Raw genomic sequence first — 20,295 nt, forward strand, 5'->3', positions numbered from 1 at the left:
AGGAGTTCATTGGATGCTATTGTCAGAAATTAACGGAGATAAAGAGAGAAAGAGAAAAAGAGAAGTAATTTTAATATAATAAAAAGTTTCCGTGATATTCGGATAATCACGTCTTGGATGAATGAAAGAGAAAGAGAAAGAAAAAAAATAGAAAAGAATGCGTATGACGATCATACAGCGACACTGAATGGACAAATGGATGGATCGATGGAGTAGATGGATGGAACATGTGGCCAGGTCATGAAATGAAGAACAACAAAATGCATTTAATGAGCGATTGTTTATTATGCTCTTATGGTCACTTGTCATACAGGTAACGATGCTTTTTCATGAGTGAAAATAGTTAATATATTATGTTTTTAATATTTATAATTATTTAACATTGAATGGAATAACTCTGATGATGAAAGAATAACAATTTATGGATGCAAATAAATGTGGTTAGAGTGTAAAGTAATTATTTTAGAGTAAATTCAAATGCTGTGAACTAATTATATGTATATATATATACATATATATTTTATATATTATATATGTATATATATATAGTATAATATATACTTCATCAGTAACAATCATAGTGATGCCCAAGAGGTCACGGTTTCGGGTATACTCTAAGTAAACTTTAAATAACAAGAAAAAATTATTAAATAAAAAATGTAATTATTTTACGTTGATCGATCAAAAAAACTAAGACTGTTTTTTTCTCACGTTTAGACTTACAAGCCGTGATGCATATTCGCTTGTCGTTGCGTTTATCGATCCGCACATCTCGGATTCACTTTGATTTTCCGATTGTTGTTGATTCGTTATTTAAATTTTGCCTAGAATAATAATAATAAACGTAAATATACGTTTTCATTTTTATTTTTTTTATGTTTTTTTAAAATTATTTATATAATTATTTTTTAAATTATAGAAAAGAAATATTTATCGAATGTATTCTCGTCGTATCGACAAGGAAAATATAAAACTCATTTTTCTATCGATACGAGTTGAGAAAAGCTCGACTTGATCAAATTTTTTCTAGTCATTTCGTTTTTAATTTGACTTAATACTTATCCCTATAAAAAAATCAAAATAGTTCAAAATGTCGCTTCTTTTAATATATCGAAAAATCGAAGTATCTTTTTTTTTTTTAAAAATCCGAGCTAATAATTGAAGAAAAAATTCTTTTGCGAAAATATAATTGAATGTAGAATTATAGAAGAAAGTAACGCAGCTTTTTGTGCTCGATACAATATGACATTCGTTTGTTTGAAGGAAGTCTTAAGCAGAGACAAAATGTGTTTTGTTGTTAAACTTATTTTCCTGTTGCATTTTTCATCAAGTATCGGATGCAGCAGAGCTACACACGATATTTCCCTATTAATTTTTGTTTTTATTTACTTTCTTTTTTTTTAAATTTTTTTTGAAAAAGATTGCGACAAAACAATTCACGAACAATCGATGCGCATCGACACACGTATTCACGTGCATATTCCTTTTCTAATATATCGCTCAGATGATTCTCAATAATTCTCAATAACAGTTTCAATAATAGTTTTTCTTTTTCTTATTCGTTCTTATTCGCTTAAAAGTGTGTATATATATATATATATATNNNNTATATATATATATATATATATATATATATATATGTACATATACATATGTATATATAAATTTTCACTTTAAGAGAACACACTATATTCTTCATAATAATGATAATAATAATTATAATAATTATAATAATGATAATAACCTTCTTGATAATTATATCTAAAATCCCTTGCGAACATTCGAAGCTGAATCGCAATACCCTTTTTGGTGGCGAAATTCCAAAAAATATATATATATATATATTCTGAATGTATATATATTCAGATTATACAGATATATATTAAAAATACAATTTCGTTCGCTATTTTTTTTTACCGTTTCCTCTTTTTAATATATATTCTGACGAAATGAACAAACAAGAAAAAAAAAAAAACAAAACGAATGATCGACCGTGTAATGCGTGCGTCAATTAATGAAATTAGAATGTTCGAATCATGTTCACAAATTGAATTGAAAAATATCTTTTTCTTCTTCCAATTATTATGAATTAATCGCATGAGTTTCCCCAATTTTCTATTTTTCTCTATTTTTTCCATATCTCTTTCCTTTTTTTTTTATTCTTATTTTATTTTTTACCGTATGATAATTGCGATTCACAAAGCGCACGATGCACACGGTCGTCATATTCTTACTATTATATTTTATAGCCAAAGGAATGTAAGGTACAATACTTGTGATCGTGTTCCATCAATGACGAACGAATCTCTCTATGGTACCTTTTTCGCAGCCAGCTGCTCTTGAAATTCGAAATATTTTGTGGAAGATAATGCTATTTAATTCATCTAATGTAACCGGTATCGTAATTCGGATACGACCCTTAAAAAGGTAAAGCACAACGCGCGGCACTGCGTTTCGCGTAAAACCCTCTATTAATATTTTCATTATTTTTTTTTTTTTTTTTCTGTTAAATCTTTCATTTTGCGTGTATAGGCATGCAACATTTCGCGTTATACAAGTGTACAATGTCCCTCTGTATGTATCAATGTATGCATATGCATATGCGTATGAGTATGTGTTTGTGTGTGTAAAATGACGACAAGTTGTTTAATGAACATGAATGTGCACATATGCACCATCGCGGTGCACTATCTTTTTTTCTTCGCGACTTAGCGATTATTAATCTACTTATATTCAACAAGGTACTTAATAGTTTTTTTTTTCCTTCCTCTTCCTCATCATTATAATCCCCGAGCTGCTATGTGCTACTTCTATCTCAACAATAACGATCTCATTCAAGTTCTTCGTCATTATTCTTCATTATTTTTTTAATCATTTTCTTTTTTACATATGCTTACCCAAAATAATATACCGTGTATTAACAATCTAACTCTAAGTCTCACTTCCAATAAAATAACATTACATACATTTTTGTACAACCCTCTTAATTATATTTTAACGAATGATCTAGTCGTTTAAATATGCCTCTCTCTTTTATTACAGTCCCACAATTCGTTTTTTCTCCTTTTTCTGCTTTTTTTTTTTTTGTTTGATAATAGTTTATATCTTTCGGATAAATTCTTTCTCGGTTATATTCGCTCTGTATTTAAATATTCCGAATTAATTTTTTTTTTTTCAGACATTCAGTCATTAACCGCAATTTTTTTTATAGATTTATATACCGGTATGCATTGCTATTTTGAATACACTTCGAGGCTTGTTTCTTTCTGTTCAATTTCTATGTACGCGGAAAAAAAGCTTCTCTTTTCTTATTTTCTTGTCTTTTTATATTTTGCTTTATAAGTGGGGTATTCTTTTTTGATTGTACAATGATATCAGAAATTGCGAATTTAGCATTTGGTTATTTATGCAGAAGAAGACACAGTGCGGGCTGAACGATCGAAATTTGTATTGCGTATCAATTGCGCGAGATTTAATACTTTATCGGTAAATACTATGCACTAAAATCGACTAAAGTCAGGATATTTCTTTTTTTTTTTTTTTGAACTCGTTCAATTATAATTCTCATCTCGCTATATTCAATTATCGTCCATCTTTTATTTTTTAGACAAAAATAAAAGCCTCTTTTCGATTAATTCCACGCGTATCTCTATAATAGATAGATCTCTTTTTTTCTTTCTATATATATTTCTTTTTTTTTATATATATATATATATATAAAATATTTACAGCCACGTGTTATTTTCTTTATTTTTTTCATTTTATATTCTTTTCATTTTTCATGTTGTATTTTACTCCTTTGTTATTCTGTTTGTTTAAGGGCATTGCAATGCAGGTATATTGTGAAATTTTAATCAGATGAATTGAATAAAACAGAAGAGGAAGCATTAACGGAAGTTAAAGAAGAAAAAAAAAAAGCAAAAATATCGCGAATCGATTTTGCGGATAATGTTCTAATACGACACGATTGTATATAAAACAGCGGCAACAATACAGCGTTTGAAAATTTCATAATATACAACAGTGTTTGAAGTGGAAACATCTGGCGAAGAAGAAGTTAAATGTTCAAGAGAATTTGTTTAATTATTAGTTACAGACAGAGCTTGTCTTTCTTTGTTCTCTATATATTATAATAATTAATTCTGCTCTATTGTCAATCAATGCAATGCAATCAATTATTATTATTTCTTTATCTTCATCGTTTTATCTTTTTTTTTTATCATTTTTTTATGATATCTATTATCATATCTCTTAATATATTAATACTTCTTAATAATTTTACATCAATTTTTATATTTCCTTTGACTATTGTTAATTTGTTCTATCGTTTAAATCTTTGATTATAGCGAACAATTGCAACAAATGGCAGTTAAAAGAATCTTCCGAGAATAACATCCTTAAAGCATCCAAATGCAACGTTTCTTTAGAAACAATGGTTTAAAAGTTGGAAAAAAAATTATTTATACTTCATCATCGTATCACCTTTTTCTAGTTTTCTAGTTTTTGAATTTTTCCTTGTGACAATTTTTAAAAATTTTTTTCTACTTGCTTCAACACCAAATGTCCAAAATATTGATATAAAATAAAAGATAGCTTTTTTCTGTCTTGTCAACAATAATTACAATTTGGAAAATACATTGCTCTCGATTAAGAAACTGTTGCATTTTTTACAAAATTTTGTTTTCTAGAATATATATATTATTCATAAAATAAGAAGTTCGAACTTAGAGTTTGCAATCAACACATATACATATACATACATACGTATATATATATATATATATATGTATATATTAATATATATATATATATACACACACACATATATATACATATATAAATCTCTTTCTCTCTCTCTCTTTCTCTCACTCACTCATTCTCTTCCTCTCTCCCTCTCCCTCCCTCTCTCTCTCTCTCTCTCTCTCTCTCTCTCTCTCTCTCTCTCTCTCTCTCTCTCGTCATTGTGATAATCGATAGTTAAAATCTTTCAATAATTGTAAAACGATTCTTTGTACACTGCAGAAACTAAATAAGCATATACAGGTGTATTTCATAATACTTTGTAACGATTTAATATGTAATGGGAAATAAACGTATTCCGACTTTATTCAAAACAGCCTGCATAATCGCAGAATATACACATCTTTAACAACACGTTCTACCGTCAAAACGTCAACAAGTGTGGCTGATGGGATATCAATATGGCACTAAAGTGATTGGGTGGAGTATGTGAATGTCATGCGAAGAAATTTTTTTCATTTTTTTCACTTTCTCTGTTATCAAATATGTATATATCGATCTTTTTTTCTTTTTTTCATTATTTTGTTCAATATATATATATATATATATATATTATATAATGAACGTAATTAATGATAAATCATCGTTACATTTTTTTTTCCCTTTTTATTATCCCTTCCCCTTTATTTGCATTCTATACAGGTAAATGGAGTCTGTGCGAGTGGAGTGATGGATGATGGAACATGAATTACGATGTAGCCTAGCACACACAGCCAAGTAACGTGACACGCAAGCCACTCTATTGTGGCAACGTGTGTCAAATTCAATTATAGTTACTGTAACAATAGTTCATATTAGAATTGAGGCGAGTCAATGCAATTCCTACAGTTTCCCTGATTACTACACTACGTCTCCACGTGCGAGAGTATAATTATATATTTTTTATTTTTTTTTTTTTTTTTTTTTTNTTTTTTTTTTTTTTTTTTTTTTTTTTTTTTCTTTTAAATCGATCGATTATTGATTTAAAACGTTGAACCTGTAATGACGACTTTTACAAGAGATTTAAGACACTACCTACACATCTATACTTAGTAATCGTGTACAACTATCCATGGCGCGCAATGACCATTCTTTCGCGCCGTGTTTATACCCTTTTTAGAAGAATGATCGAATGAAATATCTCGAACTGTACAAAACAAAGCGTCATATGAAATAAGATTCTTCTAAATATGTGGCGACTGCCGGCATTAAATTGTTTAACGATTCTTCCTCTTGTTAAACAACTCGTAGGTAACACAGACTGGCCAACCAATACTGTTTTGCCACTTTATATGGAGGTATTTGCATATCTTTTCTTTCAGACAACAATCGTCCAACATGCGACAATAAAATTTAACACAATAATAACAAGTAAACTCTATAAAGGTATCTGTCAACATTGAAGCAATCAGAATAAACGTATATACGATCGATCCTTTTTCTCGTTGGACGTTTTTTTTATAGAAATTTTTGCATCAATCGTAATCACGATTCAATGTTTCGAATAATTTAATTTTATCCTATTGCGTTATACATCCTCTAACCATTGAACACATACGAACCAGTACACATAGCCCCATAACATTAATATTTATAAAATAGTAATATTGTATAGATGCATATTAATTGCTAAAGGAAATATAGTACTTATATTAGATTGGTTTATCTCTATTAGCTTTTAACACATTATCGTTTAATTTTCTTACCGCTGATGCAAGGAGAGTTGTTTTTTTTCTTTTTTTTTTTCAAATGTTCCAAGTGTTAACATTGGAAAATTGATATTATGACATTTGATTCTGATAGAAATGCACATTTCAACATCGACATCGTCATTTATCATTGCGAATAAAACGCATCCATCTTCCTTGCCTTGATGAATCTTTACATCACCGAGTTATTTTCCCTGCACAAATAAATTTTATATTTTACACACTATTAACATATCGTGGCAATTTTTACGTACTGGTAGCTGATGAATATTTATATCTCCTTCTCTCTAACTTTTCTCTCTTTCTCTCTTACTCATAACTCCATCACAGCTAGCCTTATACATTATCTGTTCTACTAAGGAATGTGTTTACTGAGAAAAACTGTAACCTAATCTAATTATTTCTTGCTACCTACAAGTTGTTTATTTATATAGAGATTTATGAATAAAATTTATTTAAATATTCTCATTTTCCTTATTTTCATTTTTTTTTTTTACTTTAATGTGCATATTACAAGTTTAATAGAATATAAATTCTAAATCGAAAAAAGATAATTTGACTTTTTGATTTTGATTACAAAGAAAATAAAAAAATCTTGATTGCTATTCTCTGATCAATAACATTAGAAACGTTATAATTTTAAGAACATAAGATAAAAAATATTTGTCTTCTCATAAAAAAAGAGAGAAAAATTAAAAAAAAAAAAAAAGAAAGAAAAAAAAAAGAAAAAAGTTAATAGGAGAAATATTTTATGAGATAAAAATTTACTTCACTTCACTATAATAAGTTACTTGTAACAAGCACAAAATATATCAAAATTTTTGTAATGAAATCAAATGTAAATTCATTTTTAATTCCCTTACTTGTACAAGTTTAGTGCAATATTAGATTTAGGTATCTTAGTACAAATATATTTAATGAGCATCACAAATGACAAATGTACGAATCGATGTATTATAAATGAACGAGATATAAAATCCATTTTTTTTTTTTTTTTTTTTTTGAAAATTCTCACCTATATAAGTTAATTGGAATACATCTGCCTACCGGCAGTCAGAAAATATGAATTATAAAATAGAAATAGAGAGAAAGTGACGATAGGATAAAATCGATAAATCGCCAATGATAGATCTAATGTGATGATACGTATTAATTAACGAAGAAAAGTACTGCATATGCGGATGCAATAAAGAAATATTATGCTGCCATTAATATTAATAGCATGATCGCTATTAAAATAAAGTGATTTATAAATTAAATTAATGGTACACGTGACGTTCGTAACATGTTCTATTAAAGTTTCTTTGAATAGATCTATCTACAGCAATATAATAATAGTTTGCATCTTCATCGTATCTGTGACTTCTTTTTCAATGTATTTGGGCAACACAGTGAAGTTTAATCAATAATAGTTCACATACAATTTATGAATAAACATAAAATTATGTTTTACGTACGCGGACGCAAATATTTTGTCAACAATGTTTATAATATCATTTCATTACTTATATTATATCTTTTATATATTATATTTATATATTTATATATATATATAGAATATATATGTGTATATATATATACATATAAATATACACATATATGTCATTTATATTTTAGATAATATGAATTCTCTTTTATTAATAATCTAATTCAAACTTTTCATGTATATATATATGCATCTTTTTTATATACATATATATATTATATATATAATATAATATATAATATATATATTTACTCTTTTTCTCTCTGTGTGTAATATATTATTACTCATGTTATGCGATATTTATGAATATACAAGTTATTTTTAAAGAGCGGTGAGCCAGCGCCTCCAGCTATGAATTGTACTCATGTACACTTATATATTTCATTTGACGCTACAGCTAACGTTTTCTTTAACTAAACCCATTATTGATTACCGCCTATCCCTTATATCACCCTTTCCTAATACCTACCCCCCCAAAAAGAAAAACAATGATTTGAAACGTTTGTTATTAATAGATGCTGTATCCTCTTTTTTATCTAGCAATGAAATATAAGCTATTTATTCTGTTGCTTATGATATTGATAATTATCAACATAAACGAAGTTTCTAGCTAAAATCCATTCCCTATCTAAAAATTTGATTCAACGTCAAAGTGCAGTTATTAAAAATCTGTCAAAGATTTGGTTGGCTTAAATAGAATTCCACATAAAGCAGTATCATACAGAACCCAAGGATGTATGACATATGCTGACCATAATAAACTTTTATATAAATTTTTATATAAAAGTGAATATATATGCAGAAATCGTAATTTATTTCATTTTCAGGATACTTAATCATTGCATAGAAAAGAATTGAAAACACTAGAGAAGCAAATAGAATATTTTTTTCAAACAATATTCCACAATTAAACTTTGAAAATGATTGTATATAAATATAAATATCTCTATGTAACAAAAATAATTATATTTATGCTACTATAATGTAAAGGAATGACAAAAAAAATTTTTCATGTCACAACTTTTAGTTTAAAGTGTGTCATGAAATATAAAATTGTATTCAACTGATATGCCTTGAAACTAAAAATAATTAGACAAAACTTTTAATGTGCAACACATTGCAACCTGCATACTGAAATATTACTCGAAAGGATCGTTTTGATCCAATGATAAATCGAGTAATTCTTAGTCTAATATCTTAATAAAATAAATTCTCTGTCTTTAAGATATGAATAAAGAAGAATGAGACTCGATGTTTATATATTTCTGAGTACATTAATCTAAATACTACACGATGTAATAATTGAATGAAGATTTTGAGAAATAAAGACTTTGGGATTCAGAATAAAACTTGGCAATAAAGTATTATGTTTATCATTTAGCTGGACCAGCCAGCATTGTAAATATATAAATATATGTTTATATATAGAATAGCTCTCCCTTTGTATGTATATTTATCTTCCAGCCAAGTTATTTCTGCTTTACAAATGTAAGATCTTTGGTTTTGCCAAGGTATTACTCTGTACTTAAAAAAACTCGCTCAATATTATATTAACTATGAGTAAAAACTCGCTCAAACAGCCTAATCATTTCATAGTTCAAGGAACAGTTCAATACAATAATTGCAATATTATTTTGTGGAAATGAATAGAATTTGACTTGCGCGATACATTAGGATTATTAATCTTTCAGATCGAAGTCATTCAATTTGTGAGTTCTGTATGATCTTCTAACTAAAAATATCTCTCGCATTAATAGTAAGATTATGCTCCTATATATATAAAAAAAAAAAAAAAAAATAGATTCATCTTTATGAAACGAAACAATTACCCATATAATATTGTTGTCTCGATTTTTCAAGAACAACTATGGCCAAATTGTGCCATTTCGTTTCTAATATAATTATAATTTTATCATGCTTCTTTCAATATCCTATTATACCATACAACTAGATATATTATGTGACTCTGATGTGGTACGTGTGTTATTTGTGATAAAGCCCCGTAACGTGGTGTATCACAGAACAATTGTAGTAGTTATCATATAACATATAATATTTATATATTATAATAATCTTAAAAGATAGATAAATGTTGACGAACCATGATGGATGCATGAATAGTGATGTGATAATGCAAGCGCTATAGTGATGTAGCGACAGATGACAACGGGTGGTAGGTGATAGTGGATGAGAGTTTAAAGAAGGGAAGAAGAGAGCTACCGCAAACATCATCTCAAGATGTAGGAAGATGAATAACGGAGCTCAATAATGGGGATGAACAAAAGTGCTGTACTTGAAATCAATGGATCATATTGGCGAGGGCATTCTGACGTGCTCGTTTTGCTTCCTCTTCACTGATCCTTTGCTCAATTAAATATTGAGCAGTGCCAATTGCATTAGGATAACCCGTGATAGTCACTATGCGGTTCCTGGTACCAGGAGCGAACATGCCCTTCTTAGAGATTTGTATGTTGGCGCCACTTAGGTGCTGAATCTCAATGAGGGCACGACCACCGGGTCCCAGAATAGCTCCCACTATAACCTCTGCAATTTCTATGTCTACTTTCTTGGTCTCCTTGTTGTTGGCGTCTACCTGTGTAGGACTCTTACTTACAAGTGATAACTGGTTAGTGCCAAGGCCAAATGAATTGTTGTTTAGATGAATAGCACTGGCAGCTGTGTTGTTTTGTCTGAATGGATCAAAGGGCTCGTATCTGTCAAGTGTATTACGTGGTGTAGGAGACGTAGATCCAAGAGTAGGAACTGTTCCAATTGGCCCAAATACACCACCATTATTATTCGAACCATTTGCAGTTGTAGTGCTGTCCATAGGATTTCCAAGATAACTCATACTAGAAGGCATTCCAATTCCCATTCCAAGAAGATTATATTTAGCAAGTGTAGCAATAGCAGATAAAATTTCACTAGCAGCAGGTTCGGAAAAACCTGCCGTTCGTAAATTTAATTTTATATGTTCCAATAATTGCGTTGTCACTGGTGCTGTACCCGCTGTAATAGCAGCTCCTAAATTTAAGTTCAAACTTAACCCAGCACCATTCAAGAGACTCACTGTGAATAAAAGTTATAATTTATTAATTTATTAATTTATATTTATTATCGTATTTTAATTTTACAATTGTTTTTTATATTATTTATTATTTTACCTGTATTAATGCCAGCTGTAGAGGTGTATGTAGGAGTACTTGTAGGTGCTTGAGCATAAGGACTACCTGTAGGATTATAATTAGCTACAGGACCACTAACATCTGCATAACTAACATTTGGACATGTACCACTATGTGGATCATCTGCCACTTTTGCTAATATCATCATTAATGCATTACGATTATTTTCTTTTTCTCCAATTACTGTTATACACCTTTCTTGTAAAGATACATCTTTTGCTTTCTGACTTATTTGAACATATGAGCCACATTCTTCTTTTATTTGTTTAATATAATTTCCTGCTTTACCTATTATCATTCCTGCAGTGCTATTAGGCACTAAAATTTTTACCTAAAATATTACATTAATTATAATATTTAAATAAAGAAATTCTATTCTTTCTGATTACAATTAATATACAATATGATATATATACATAATATATACAATATATATACATGAAAGAACATTTCTTATTTCCAATAAATATATTTGATTTATCATTTATTGATAACAAAAATAAGATATTATTTAATAATAAAAATTTTACTAATATATAATGTATTACAAGTAATACACTATTACAATATTAATATAGGAAATGTTAATTTAATATAAATTAATATGAATTTATTAATTTATTATAAATTTAAATATTAATTTAATTTACATAAATAAATAAATATACATAAAACATATAAGAAATTTTATACCTGTTTATCTCTTTCTGCAGTAGTTTTTCCTGATTCAAAATCTACTGTTGTTTTCAACGTAAGATCTGGTTTTTCACGAATTTTATCCATAATGAAATCCATAACTGCCATTATAGCTTCTAAACTGCCCGTAATTAAACATACTCTCTCTGTTGTTCCTATAGATCATATAAAATAATTATGTATAAATAAATTATAAATCTTTATATATATTTTTTAGTAGATATAGCATAAGTAAATGTTTTCGATATACCTGGATAAAAATCATGGGATTTAGACATTTTGACCCTAGCTCCTGTATCTTTTTGTAATTGGGCAATTGTATCTCCTCCTTTTCCAATGATTGCCCCAGCAGCCACTCCAGGGACCAATACTTTGAGGTGATATGTTCCATCTCCCCCTGTAAAATATAAAATTATATAATTATTGTATTGATTGCATGAAAGATAATATTAATACACAAATTATGGATTAATATATGACAGAATACACAAGATCATTAAAAAATTACATTTTTTTAAGTTATATAAACAATTTAACAAAAAAATTTATTAGTATAAGCAAATAAAAAAAAACATTATATTAATTTTAATAAAATGCACACACATTTAAAAACATTAAATTTTTTAATGATGATCATAATCCTCATAAAGTAGATCATTACTATTGAATTTAAGTTATTAAAGCTCACATATAATTTTACAATGTTCTTTTATCAAATAACACGTTATTCCGATATTCATGATAAAACTTGTGATTTCTGATTGGTTTCTAAAACGATGAAACGCGAAATCATGCGTACTCACGGACACGCGAGCGCAGAAAGACCGATACCAATGAACACGCAGTACGAGCCTCGAAAAAGTGTCGCGTAATCGGTGAACGAAGAATAAGGAAGTATAATGTAGAATGACAAAGTTTCGATGCGTTGAAGGCAAACAGCTGTTTGACAGATGGAAGCCCTGTGCGCTCACTCGCTTCGCATCGACCTTGACCCGCAACCTCGGCAGCGGAACGGTGTGCCTGACAACTCACCGATACGCCACATCCTAGTAACTGCCACTCAACGGGTAGCAGCGTGTTCCTTAGTATGCCACTTTCGCGACAACAGCGGCACTGCACTACGAGAATGCGGCAGAAAAGTACACAATATGCGTACAAATGGAACGAGGTATAGGCCACTTCTTGCTGCGAAGCTAGTGGTTGAAATGATGAAACGGGCGCGACAGAGACGAAGTTGCAGAGTCACGGATCATAATCGACAGCCACCGCAGCAACGATTCTCCATTAACGACGTTCACAGGCACAGTCGCCCACGTAGAAACAATGACGACGATGACGACCACGATGACAGTAGCAATAACGACGATGAAGACAAGCAGGAAAATAAGGACAATGTTGATGATTACGATGATAGAAGAAGGATAGAAGGGTGGGGGGTGACAACGAAGACGAAAACGATGGTGACAATGCTGACGTTGACAATAATAAAATGAACGTCAACGAAAAAACACTGTTATAGATAACACGTACGAAGTCGCGTTTATGACATTAGACAGAAAATAGTGAATAAATTAAGAAAATAAAGAGATGAGAGACGGAAAAGAGAAGGAGACGTGGCACGAGAGGATGCGCGAACCGCTGTGCGGTGCACCGTGTTCACGTTCTTGCCTTCGTATACACGTTCGAAGTGGGAAACGAAAGAGAACGGTCGAGCGAGCGATCGCTGTGTCAACAGCAGCGACAAGATTGTCAAAGACGTGTGAGAGAGTAAAGAGCGCTAAGCAAGAAAAAGAGAGCAAAAAGAAAGAAAAAGAGAGGTGAAGGAGGAGAGAGAAAATTATTGTGAGTGTACATTATCATTCGTATATGTATAGGAACATCGGTAAAGGTATGTAAGGAAACTTATGCGACAGTCAAGAAAATTGATTGACAACACGCAATTAAAATACCTGATCCGTAATGAGACCTCTTCGTCGCGCCATTTTCCGCGTCACAATCCAGCGGCCGCTTCCTGGAGTCTGCAATCTCCGGGGAGGGACACGTCTCCATTCCTGAGTCGGCAGCCATCTTGTCTTTTCAGTTGGGCACGCCAAGAGAAACGAGGAGAGAGAGATAGAGTAAGACAGAGATGTACTTTGACACAGAGACGATAGTCGCGACCGGTGGCAAGTGTCGTTGAAAGCAAGCGAAGGGAGACGCACCACACACGGACCGGACGAACGAATGAACGTACGCACGACCACGATAGGTTTAAGCGGAAGGGAGATGACGGACATATAGACACACGTATAGACGAACGAACAAACGACGAAAGCCCTCGCGGGGTACCGCGTCTCACTGGCGACTGCTCGCGGCTGCCTTGCCAACCAGCTGGTTGATACTCGATGGTGTGCCTCGGCCCTCGCGTTCCTCTCTCGCCCTCGCTATCTCTGTCACTCTTTTATCAATTCTGATCATTAGTATATCTCTCTTCTTCTCACCAGCCCTCGCGGGCTCCGTTGTGCAGGAACGTACTATTCAACCTATACTAGGGGCGTCTTACTTTGGGCCCTTACATTCATGCGTACACTTTTAATCTTTCAATGAAATATTAGAATTCGAAGAACATTCATTACTCATTCATTCATTTATGTTTCATTTATTCTTTTTATTAATCTGTATTTTGGATATTTGAATAATTGTCTCTTCCAATTGACAATAACAGTATTTAGCATTATATTACATAATTTATTACATTTCTTTCCCATTTTTATAAATTTTTCTAACTGATTTAACTTTTCATAATAAATGATTTTCGTATTAAACAATTTTTAATATATATGATTACTAATTTATTGTAAATCAAAGTTAACTGAATGAATTGTTATCGATTGATTTTACTGCTAAGCATCATACAGTTACAGTTGCAACTTACTGTGGCATGTTGCATTTATCGTATGTATCTTCAAGTGATACGAACACTTTGTAAAAGATATTAATTTAAATTTCATATTTTAATAATATTCAACTAAATATTATTACTAATAAGAAAAAGGTATTTATATTATAAAAATATTTTTCTTGTCAAGGACATTAATCTTGTTGTCGTTGGTGCGCACTGCAGTATGACATCATAGTTCATGAGCAAGTGAATAAGATGCATTTGATTTCCTAACGATGATTTTAAAAGTACGATCACTTATCAAATATGATATTAAGATCATTTTTTTTCAATAAATATAAATAAATTCATATGCTTTAGAATCATCATAGAATCATATGATGGTTTATATTAACATATCGTTATTCATTATTTAAATATAGATCGACAAATTATAACAAAATATCATTGATATATTGCAAAATTCTTTAAAATTAATTTTCTCTTTGTCAAATTAGTTATTAATACTATTGAAATGAAATTATGAAAATAATATTAACAAAGTTGAAAAGGATATTATTTTTTTATAACCATTTTTCTTTGAAAGTGAAATCATAGAATATATCACGTTCATGCGTACACAATGTAAGTACATATATGCATGTATTCTTTACGAATATTTTTATCCATGCATAAGTTAAAGTCATAAAGAAAGAGATATTTTTAAGAGTCTTATCTGGGAAAAGAACGTAGATAGTGTGCGCTATTGGTTTATAATGAATCACGTGTTTAAAAATGTGATTCTTTTTGTTTTAAATTCAATACAAAATATGATTCGATTTTACCAAATGGTTTAAAAAATATTCAAAATGATAATTAAAAAATATTATTATTCTTCTTATTTCAGAATATTTTATCCATTTAAATTAATAATATTACGTTATCAATAAATATGATCAAAGTATTCTATTATAACGCAAAAGATTTTTTGCAACGAACAGAAACAATACAGTCATGGTTGAAACTCGTGGGCATTGTTTTCTAATACCAATTGCGCGCTCATGTGGTTGCTGATACATTGCAAATCGGATTTACAACAATTTACTTCAAAAATTTATTTTTCAAAAATATACATATTTTTTTTTTAACTAATGATTCATTATCAAGAAGAATAAAATTCGAAGATATTAAATAATATTTAATTAGGTATAGATAAAAATTTATTTCACATTACAAATAACCATATGAATCTATTGGCAAACGATGCTATATGTTATACACAGAAGCTTTCTGTCACAGTCGTATGTCGCAATGCTGTTACTAGTGAATGCAGCTCATCGTTGAGACGACAAGAGCGACAATTCGCGAATCGTGTTATTCTTCTTTCCAAAATGTTGTTTTTAAAAGATTTGGTGGCTTTTGAGTAATATTATACTTTCATTTAATAATTCTAATAACTAGATTTAAACACGTGCGGATATGGCATTTCAGAATCTTTATCTCACTTCTATAAACAAATTAATATATCTCATGATACTTTCTGTACGACTATTCGTACTGCACTATTTATTTGAACTAAAGGCGCGAATATATTAGTTGTCGCTCGTATGTATGGCACTTATACTATTCTCTGATCCGATTATATATGTCATAAATTTTTTGAGTAATAAAACTAGTACCATTAGTATACAGTCATCAAATAACTTCATTCAATTGCATATTCTTCTCTCTCATACATATATCCTATTTCGCTACTGATTCGGCTAATTTAAACTTCCATTTATGAGATATATTAAAATAATTGTGGGCAATATTCAAATTTTATTAATTTTTTTAAATATAATTATTTAATACTAAATGTTAAATAATAGAAAAAAACTTAAATAATGAAAATTTATAAATAGAAAAATTTACAATAGAAAATTTTAGAGAATTTATTTAATATTTTTTTTTTTTTTTTAGATAAAAATTAATTAAAAATTTAAGTTTTTAATGTTTATTTAACATCTTAGAATCTTTTCTGTTATTGAATCACAATCCAGCATTTGGATAAGACAACATCTTTAAAATATTATATATATATATATATATAAAAATATATATAATTATTGTCAACTAGTTTAATATGTTATGTGATTCTTGATTATAATATTTAAATAATTCTTAAGAGAATTAATTAAATGCTACAGGAATATTCTTTTTCATATTGTTTGACAGTAATTCGAATGAACGAATTAGATCCCTGCATTTTTCTAAACTTCGGGTTAACAGGCTATCCATCTATACTTAAGCGTGAGCACACATTGTGCTATACGCACGATGCATACATTTAAATGTTTATCCAAGGCCATTACTTACTGACACATCAACATATTGCTGTTAACATATTACTTTAAAACAATAGCTTGTATGTCTTATAAAATTTCTAATTCATAATATCTATAAGATTAGATTTCTATGTTTCAAACTTTAAAGTTTAAAAATGACACGAATTATATTTATATAAGTAAAATTTTTGCAAAATATCCAATAAAATAATTATAAATCATAATATTTTTTAAATGTAAATAAAATATATTTTAAAAAATATATTAGTTTTCGTACATAAAATATTATACAAGCAGAATAGTACGATTCCTTGCTATGTTGACCTCATTTCTCACTTGACCTTAATATCATACAAGGTACTTCAAGTCGATCTATAGAATATTTCCATTCTATTAAATATTTTGGAAACTATAATATATATAAACAAAAAATATTTATAATTGTTATAATTTTTTATACAAATAAATGATAATTCAAATCCAAAATGTTTTTATTTTAATTATAATTACGTACTCAATTATTTTGTATTCTGCCGCTTAAAAGTTAATAGCTTAGATTGCATATCTCATGCTTACACCATATTCAGATTCATAATTTATTATAAAAAATATTAAAATATTTAATTTTAATAACAAATTATATTTATTTATTTATATTTTTGATTTTTTTTATTAATTTTAAACGTAATATCTTTAAATATATTTTTTATATTATATACATAGACATGAGTTTGACTAGATAAGTAATTTAATGAAAACATAACCTTCTTTCAAGTTTTAAATAATACGTATATTATCTTTGGATTAATTACATATTACATAATATGATTTGATATCTTTATAATTATATATCTTATGATAAGATATTAAAAAGTATTTTATAAATTTACATTGTTATTCTATGCTTATATTTTATAATGGATAACAGTGCTATTGAAATACAAGTTAAAGTTTTATTTTTCGCTAAAGCAAGAGAAATAACAGGGAAAAAAGAATGGTACATTGTTGTTCCACAAAAATTATCATACACTGATTTGGTAGATAAAATAATAACTCATTTTAATTTAGAAAATATTCGTGATACCTTAATCCTAGCAGTGAACGAAGAATTTGTTCCCTTAAATAGCACATTAGTACTTTCGCAAAAAGACGAAATTGCTGTTATTCCACCACTTAGCGGAGGTTTGACTTTCCTATATGTTATATGAATTAATATTAATATAATTAGTGTAAAAAATATAAACTTGGTATTTTTAGGTTAGAATGGATACTACAAAGAATATCGTGAAATTGCAACAAGAAGAATTAAATATTGAATATATAATTGATTTAGTAACTGCATCTAATTGTGGAGCTATATCAAATTTTATTGGTATTACTCGTGATAATTTTGACAACAAAAAGGTATTTATCTATTTAAATTTTTATTTATAAGTCTAGAGATATATCACTCAAATGTTTGTTTTTCAGGTTTTAAAATTAGAATACGAAGCATATGAACCAATGGCATTAAAAGAAATGAATAACATATGTTCAAAAATTCGTTCTCAATGGAATGTCCATCATATTGCTATATATCATCGTTTAGGAGAAGTACCAGTATCTAAAGCAAGTGTAGTAATTGCAATTTCATCTCCCCATAGGGAAGAATCATTAAAAGCTGTTGAATATGCTATTAATGCATTAAAGTCATCTGTTCCGATTTGGAAAAAAGAAATATACGACACACAAGAAATGCAATGGAAGGAAAACAAAGAATGTGCTTGGTCAAATAGTAAATGATATTTTTATGTTATAATATTTTTAAAGAACATTTAATTAGATTAGATTAGATTACATTAAGATAAGAAATACAAACAAAAATTCTGTAAATTTTTTTAAAATTTTAAATAAATTTATTAAATTGTATAAAAAATTTATATAAATTATGTTTAATATATTGCAAAATTGTTAAAATTTGTAGAAGATTTGAAAATAAGTTTTATATTAGATATATTAAAATATTAATAAATTATTAATCATAGTTTGTAATTTTACAATTATTTACCTAATTTGTGATTTTTATTTATATATATTGTTATTTTTTAATTAAATCAAAAAATTGAATATTCTTATATATGTTTAAAAATATTATATATATTTATTCATTGAGTATATTCATTATTTTGTACAGTTCATGATGCAATTGATTTTGAGGAATCAGAAAATATTACAATAACAAATGAAATAATAGAGACAACAGTAGAATATGATAGTGAAGAAGAAGAAGAAAAAGAAGAGTCTAAAATAATAATTGATCCAAATCTTGTTCAAATTCGCGCTTCGTCGAATGAATTAAATCATAGAATATCAGCTTTTATTGAGCGAAAACGTCAACAAGTAAATATTGTAAATGTACAAGAATTTTGTTGTCACAGGTTAGTTAGTTATAAAATATTCACGAAAGAATATAATATTAAATGCTTTATGATATTGTAATTTAATCTTATTATATTTTAGAGATCAAAATGATGAGAATGAAGATTCTTGTGCAAGAGTTGATGCGATTCTTATTAGGAGAAAAGATTCAAAAAGTCATGTAAAAGGTGATTAAAACAGTATTTGTATTTGCATCAATTGATAATATAATTTTTTAAATTTAAAATCTTAGTGCATAGAGTACTTAATACATGGGGACCGCAAACGGTAGATCAACATGTTTTGCATAAAGTTACAATGTCGGGAGCAAATCAAATAAATAATTATTCATCAGTATTAGATGAAAGAATTTCAACTACTGAAAAAATTCTTGGAATAAATCGACCTGTTCCCAAAGATGTTTATGAAAGGCTTAAAAATATTGAAGATAGAATATTATATTTAGAAGGCATATCTCCTGAATATAAGAATCTTTGGGTAAAATTTTAATTAAATATCATTAAATTCTAGAAATATATAATAATAATAATTTTTTATCTTCAATCAATTATAGAAAGCAGAAGATATGAATAATCTTAAAGGAACATTTAAACCAATTAGAAAAAGGGTAAATATTATATTGTTTATATTATTCTTTCAAATTGCATAATTTTTCACAAAAATTATTATAAAATAATTTCAGACATATTCCATGGCAGAACTTGATTCAAAATTGCATGAATTAGAAGATAAATATGCTAAAAGAGCAAAATAATCATTTATAAAAATTGTATAATACCAACTATTTATTTGCATATAATTATATTTTTAAAATAAACAATGTATTTTATATATA

The 20,295-nt window shown here is 28.4% G+C and overlaps 2 protein-coding genes across 13 annotated transcripts; one reads left to right on the plus strand and one right to left on the minus strand.

Annotated features, from left to right (window-relative positions):
* Nucleotides 1-261: 261 nt before the first annotated feature.
* Nucleotides 262-14,445, minus strand: LOC122715223 (RNA-binding protein Nova-1). Of its 9 annotated transcripts, none has more exons than XR_006346803.1 (7): nucleotides 13,805-14,445; nucleotides 12,106-12,252; nucleotides 11,853-12,010; nucleotides 11,139-11,490; nucleotides 10,268-11,043; nucleotides 6,486-6,682; nucleotides 262-824 (listed from the first exon to the last, which is right to left on the minus strand). XR_006346803.1 is itself a non-coding variant. In XM_043937229.1 (6 exons), the coding sequence occupies exons 1-5, from the start codon at nucleotides 13,920-13,922 to the stop codon at nucleotides 10,274-10,276; spliced, it is 1,545 nt and encodes a 514-aa protein (XP_043793164.1). In that variant the 5' UTR covers nucleotides 13,923-14,445; the 3' UTR covers nucleotides 262-824; nucleotides 10,268-10,273. The 9 variants fall into 9 exon arrangements, 7 of the variants coding, with proteins under 7 accessions (XP_043793164.1, XP_043793167.1, XP_043793163.1 ...); XR_006346804.1 differs by lacking the exon at nucleotides 262-824 and adding an exon at nucleotides 5,089-6,408; XM_043937229.1 differs by lacking the exon at nucleotides 6,486-6,682.
* On the plus strand, nucleotides 13,569-20,291 carry LOC122715225 (molybdopterin synthase catalytic subunit). Of its 4 annotated transcripts, XM_043937239.1 has the most exons (9): nucleotides 17,898-18,039; nucleotides 18,111-18,224; nucleotides 18,300-18,446; nucleotides 18,513-18,816; nucleotides 19,216-19,459; nucleotides 19,542-19,627; nucleotides 19,693-19,937; nucleotides 20,014-20,067; nucleotides 20,143-20,291. In XM_043937239.1, exons 3-9 carry the CDS (start codon nucleotides 18,306-18,308, stop codon nucleotides 20,212-20,214), a joined length of 1,146 nt encoding a protein of 381 aa, XP_043793174.1. In that variant the 5' UTR covers nucleotides 17,898-18,039; nucleotides 18,111-18,224; nucleotides 18,300-18,305; the 3' UTR covers nucleotides 20,215-20,291. The 4 variants fall into 4 exon arrangements, with proteins under 4 accessions (XP_043793176.1, XP_043793174.1, XP_043793173.1 ...); XM_043937241.1 differs by lacking the exons at nucleotides 17,898-18,039; nucleotides 18,111-18,224 and adding an exon at nucleotides 13,569-13,697; XM_043937238.1 differs by lacking the exon at nucleotides 18,111-18,224 and having other exon boundaries at nucleotides 17,899-18,039.
* The last annotated feature ends 4 nt before the right edge of the window (nucleotides 20,292-20,295 follow it).

This window comes from Apis laboriosa, unplaced genomic scaffold, assembly GCF_014066325.1.
Source record: "Apis laboriosa isolate Shangri-la unplaced genomic scaffold, ASM1406632v1 scaffold34_cov151, whole genome shotgun sequence".
Taxonomy (NCBI): Eukaryota; Metazoa; Arthropoda; class Insecta; order Hymenoptera; family Apidae; genus Apis; species Apis laboriosa.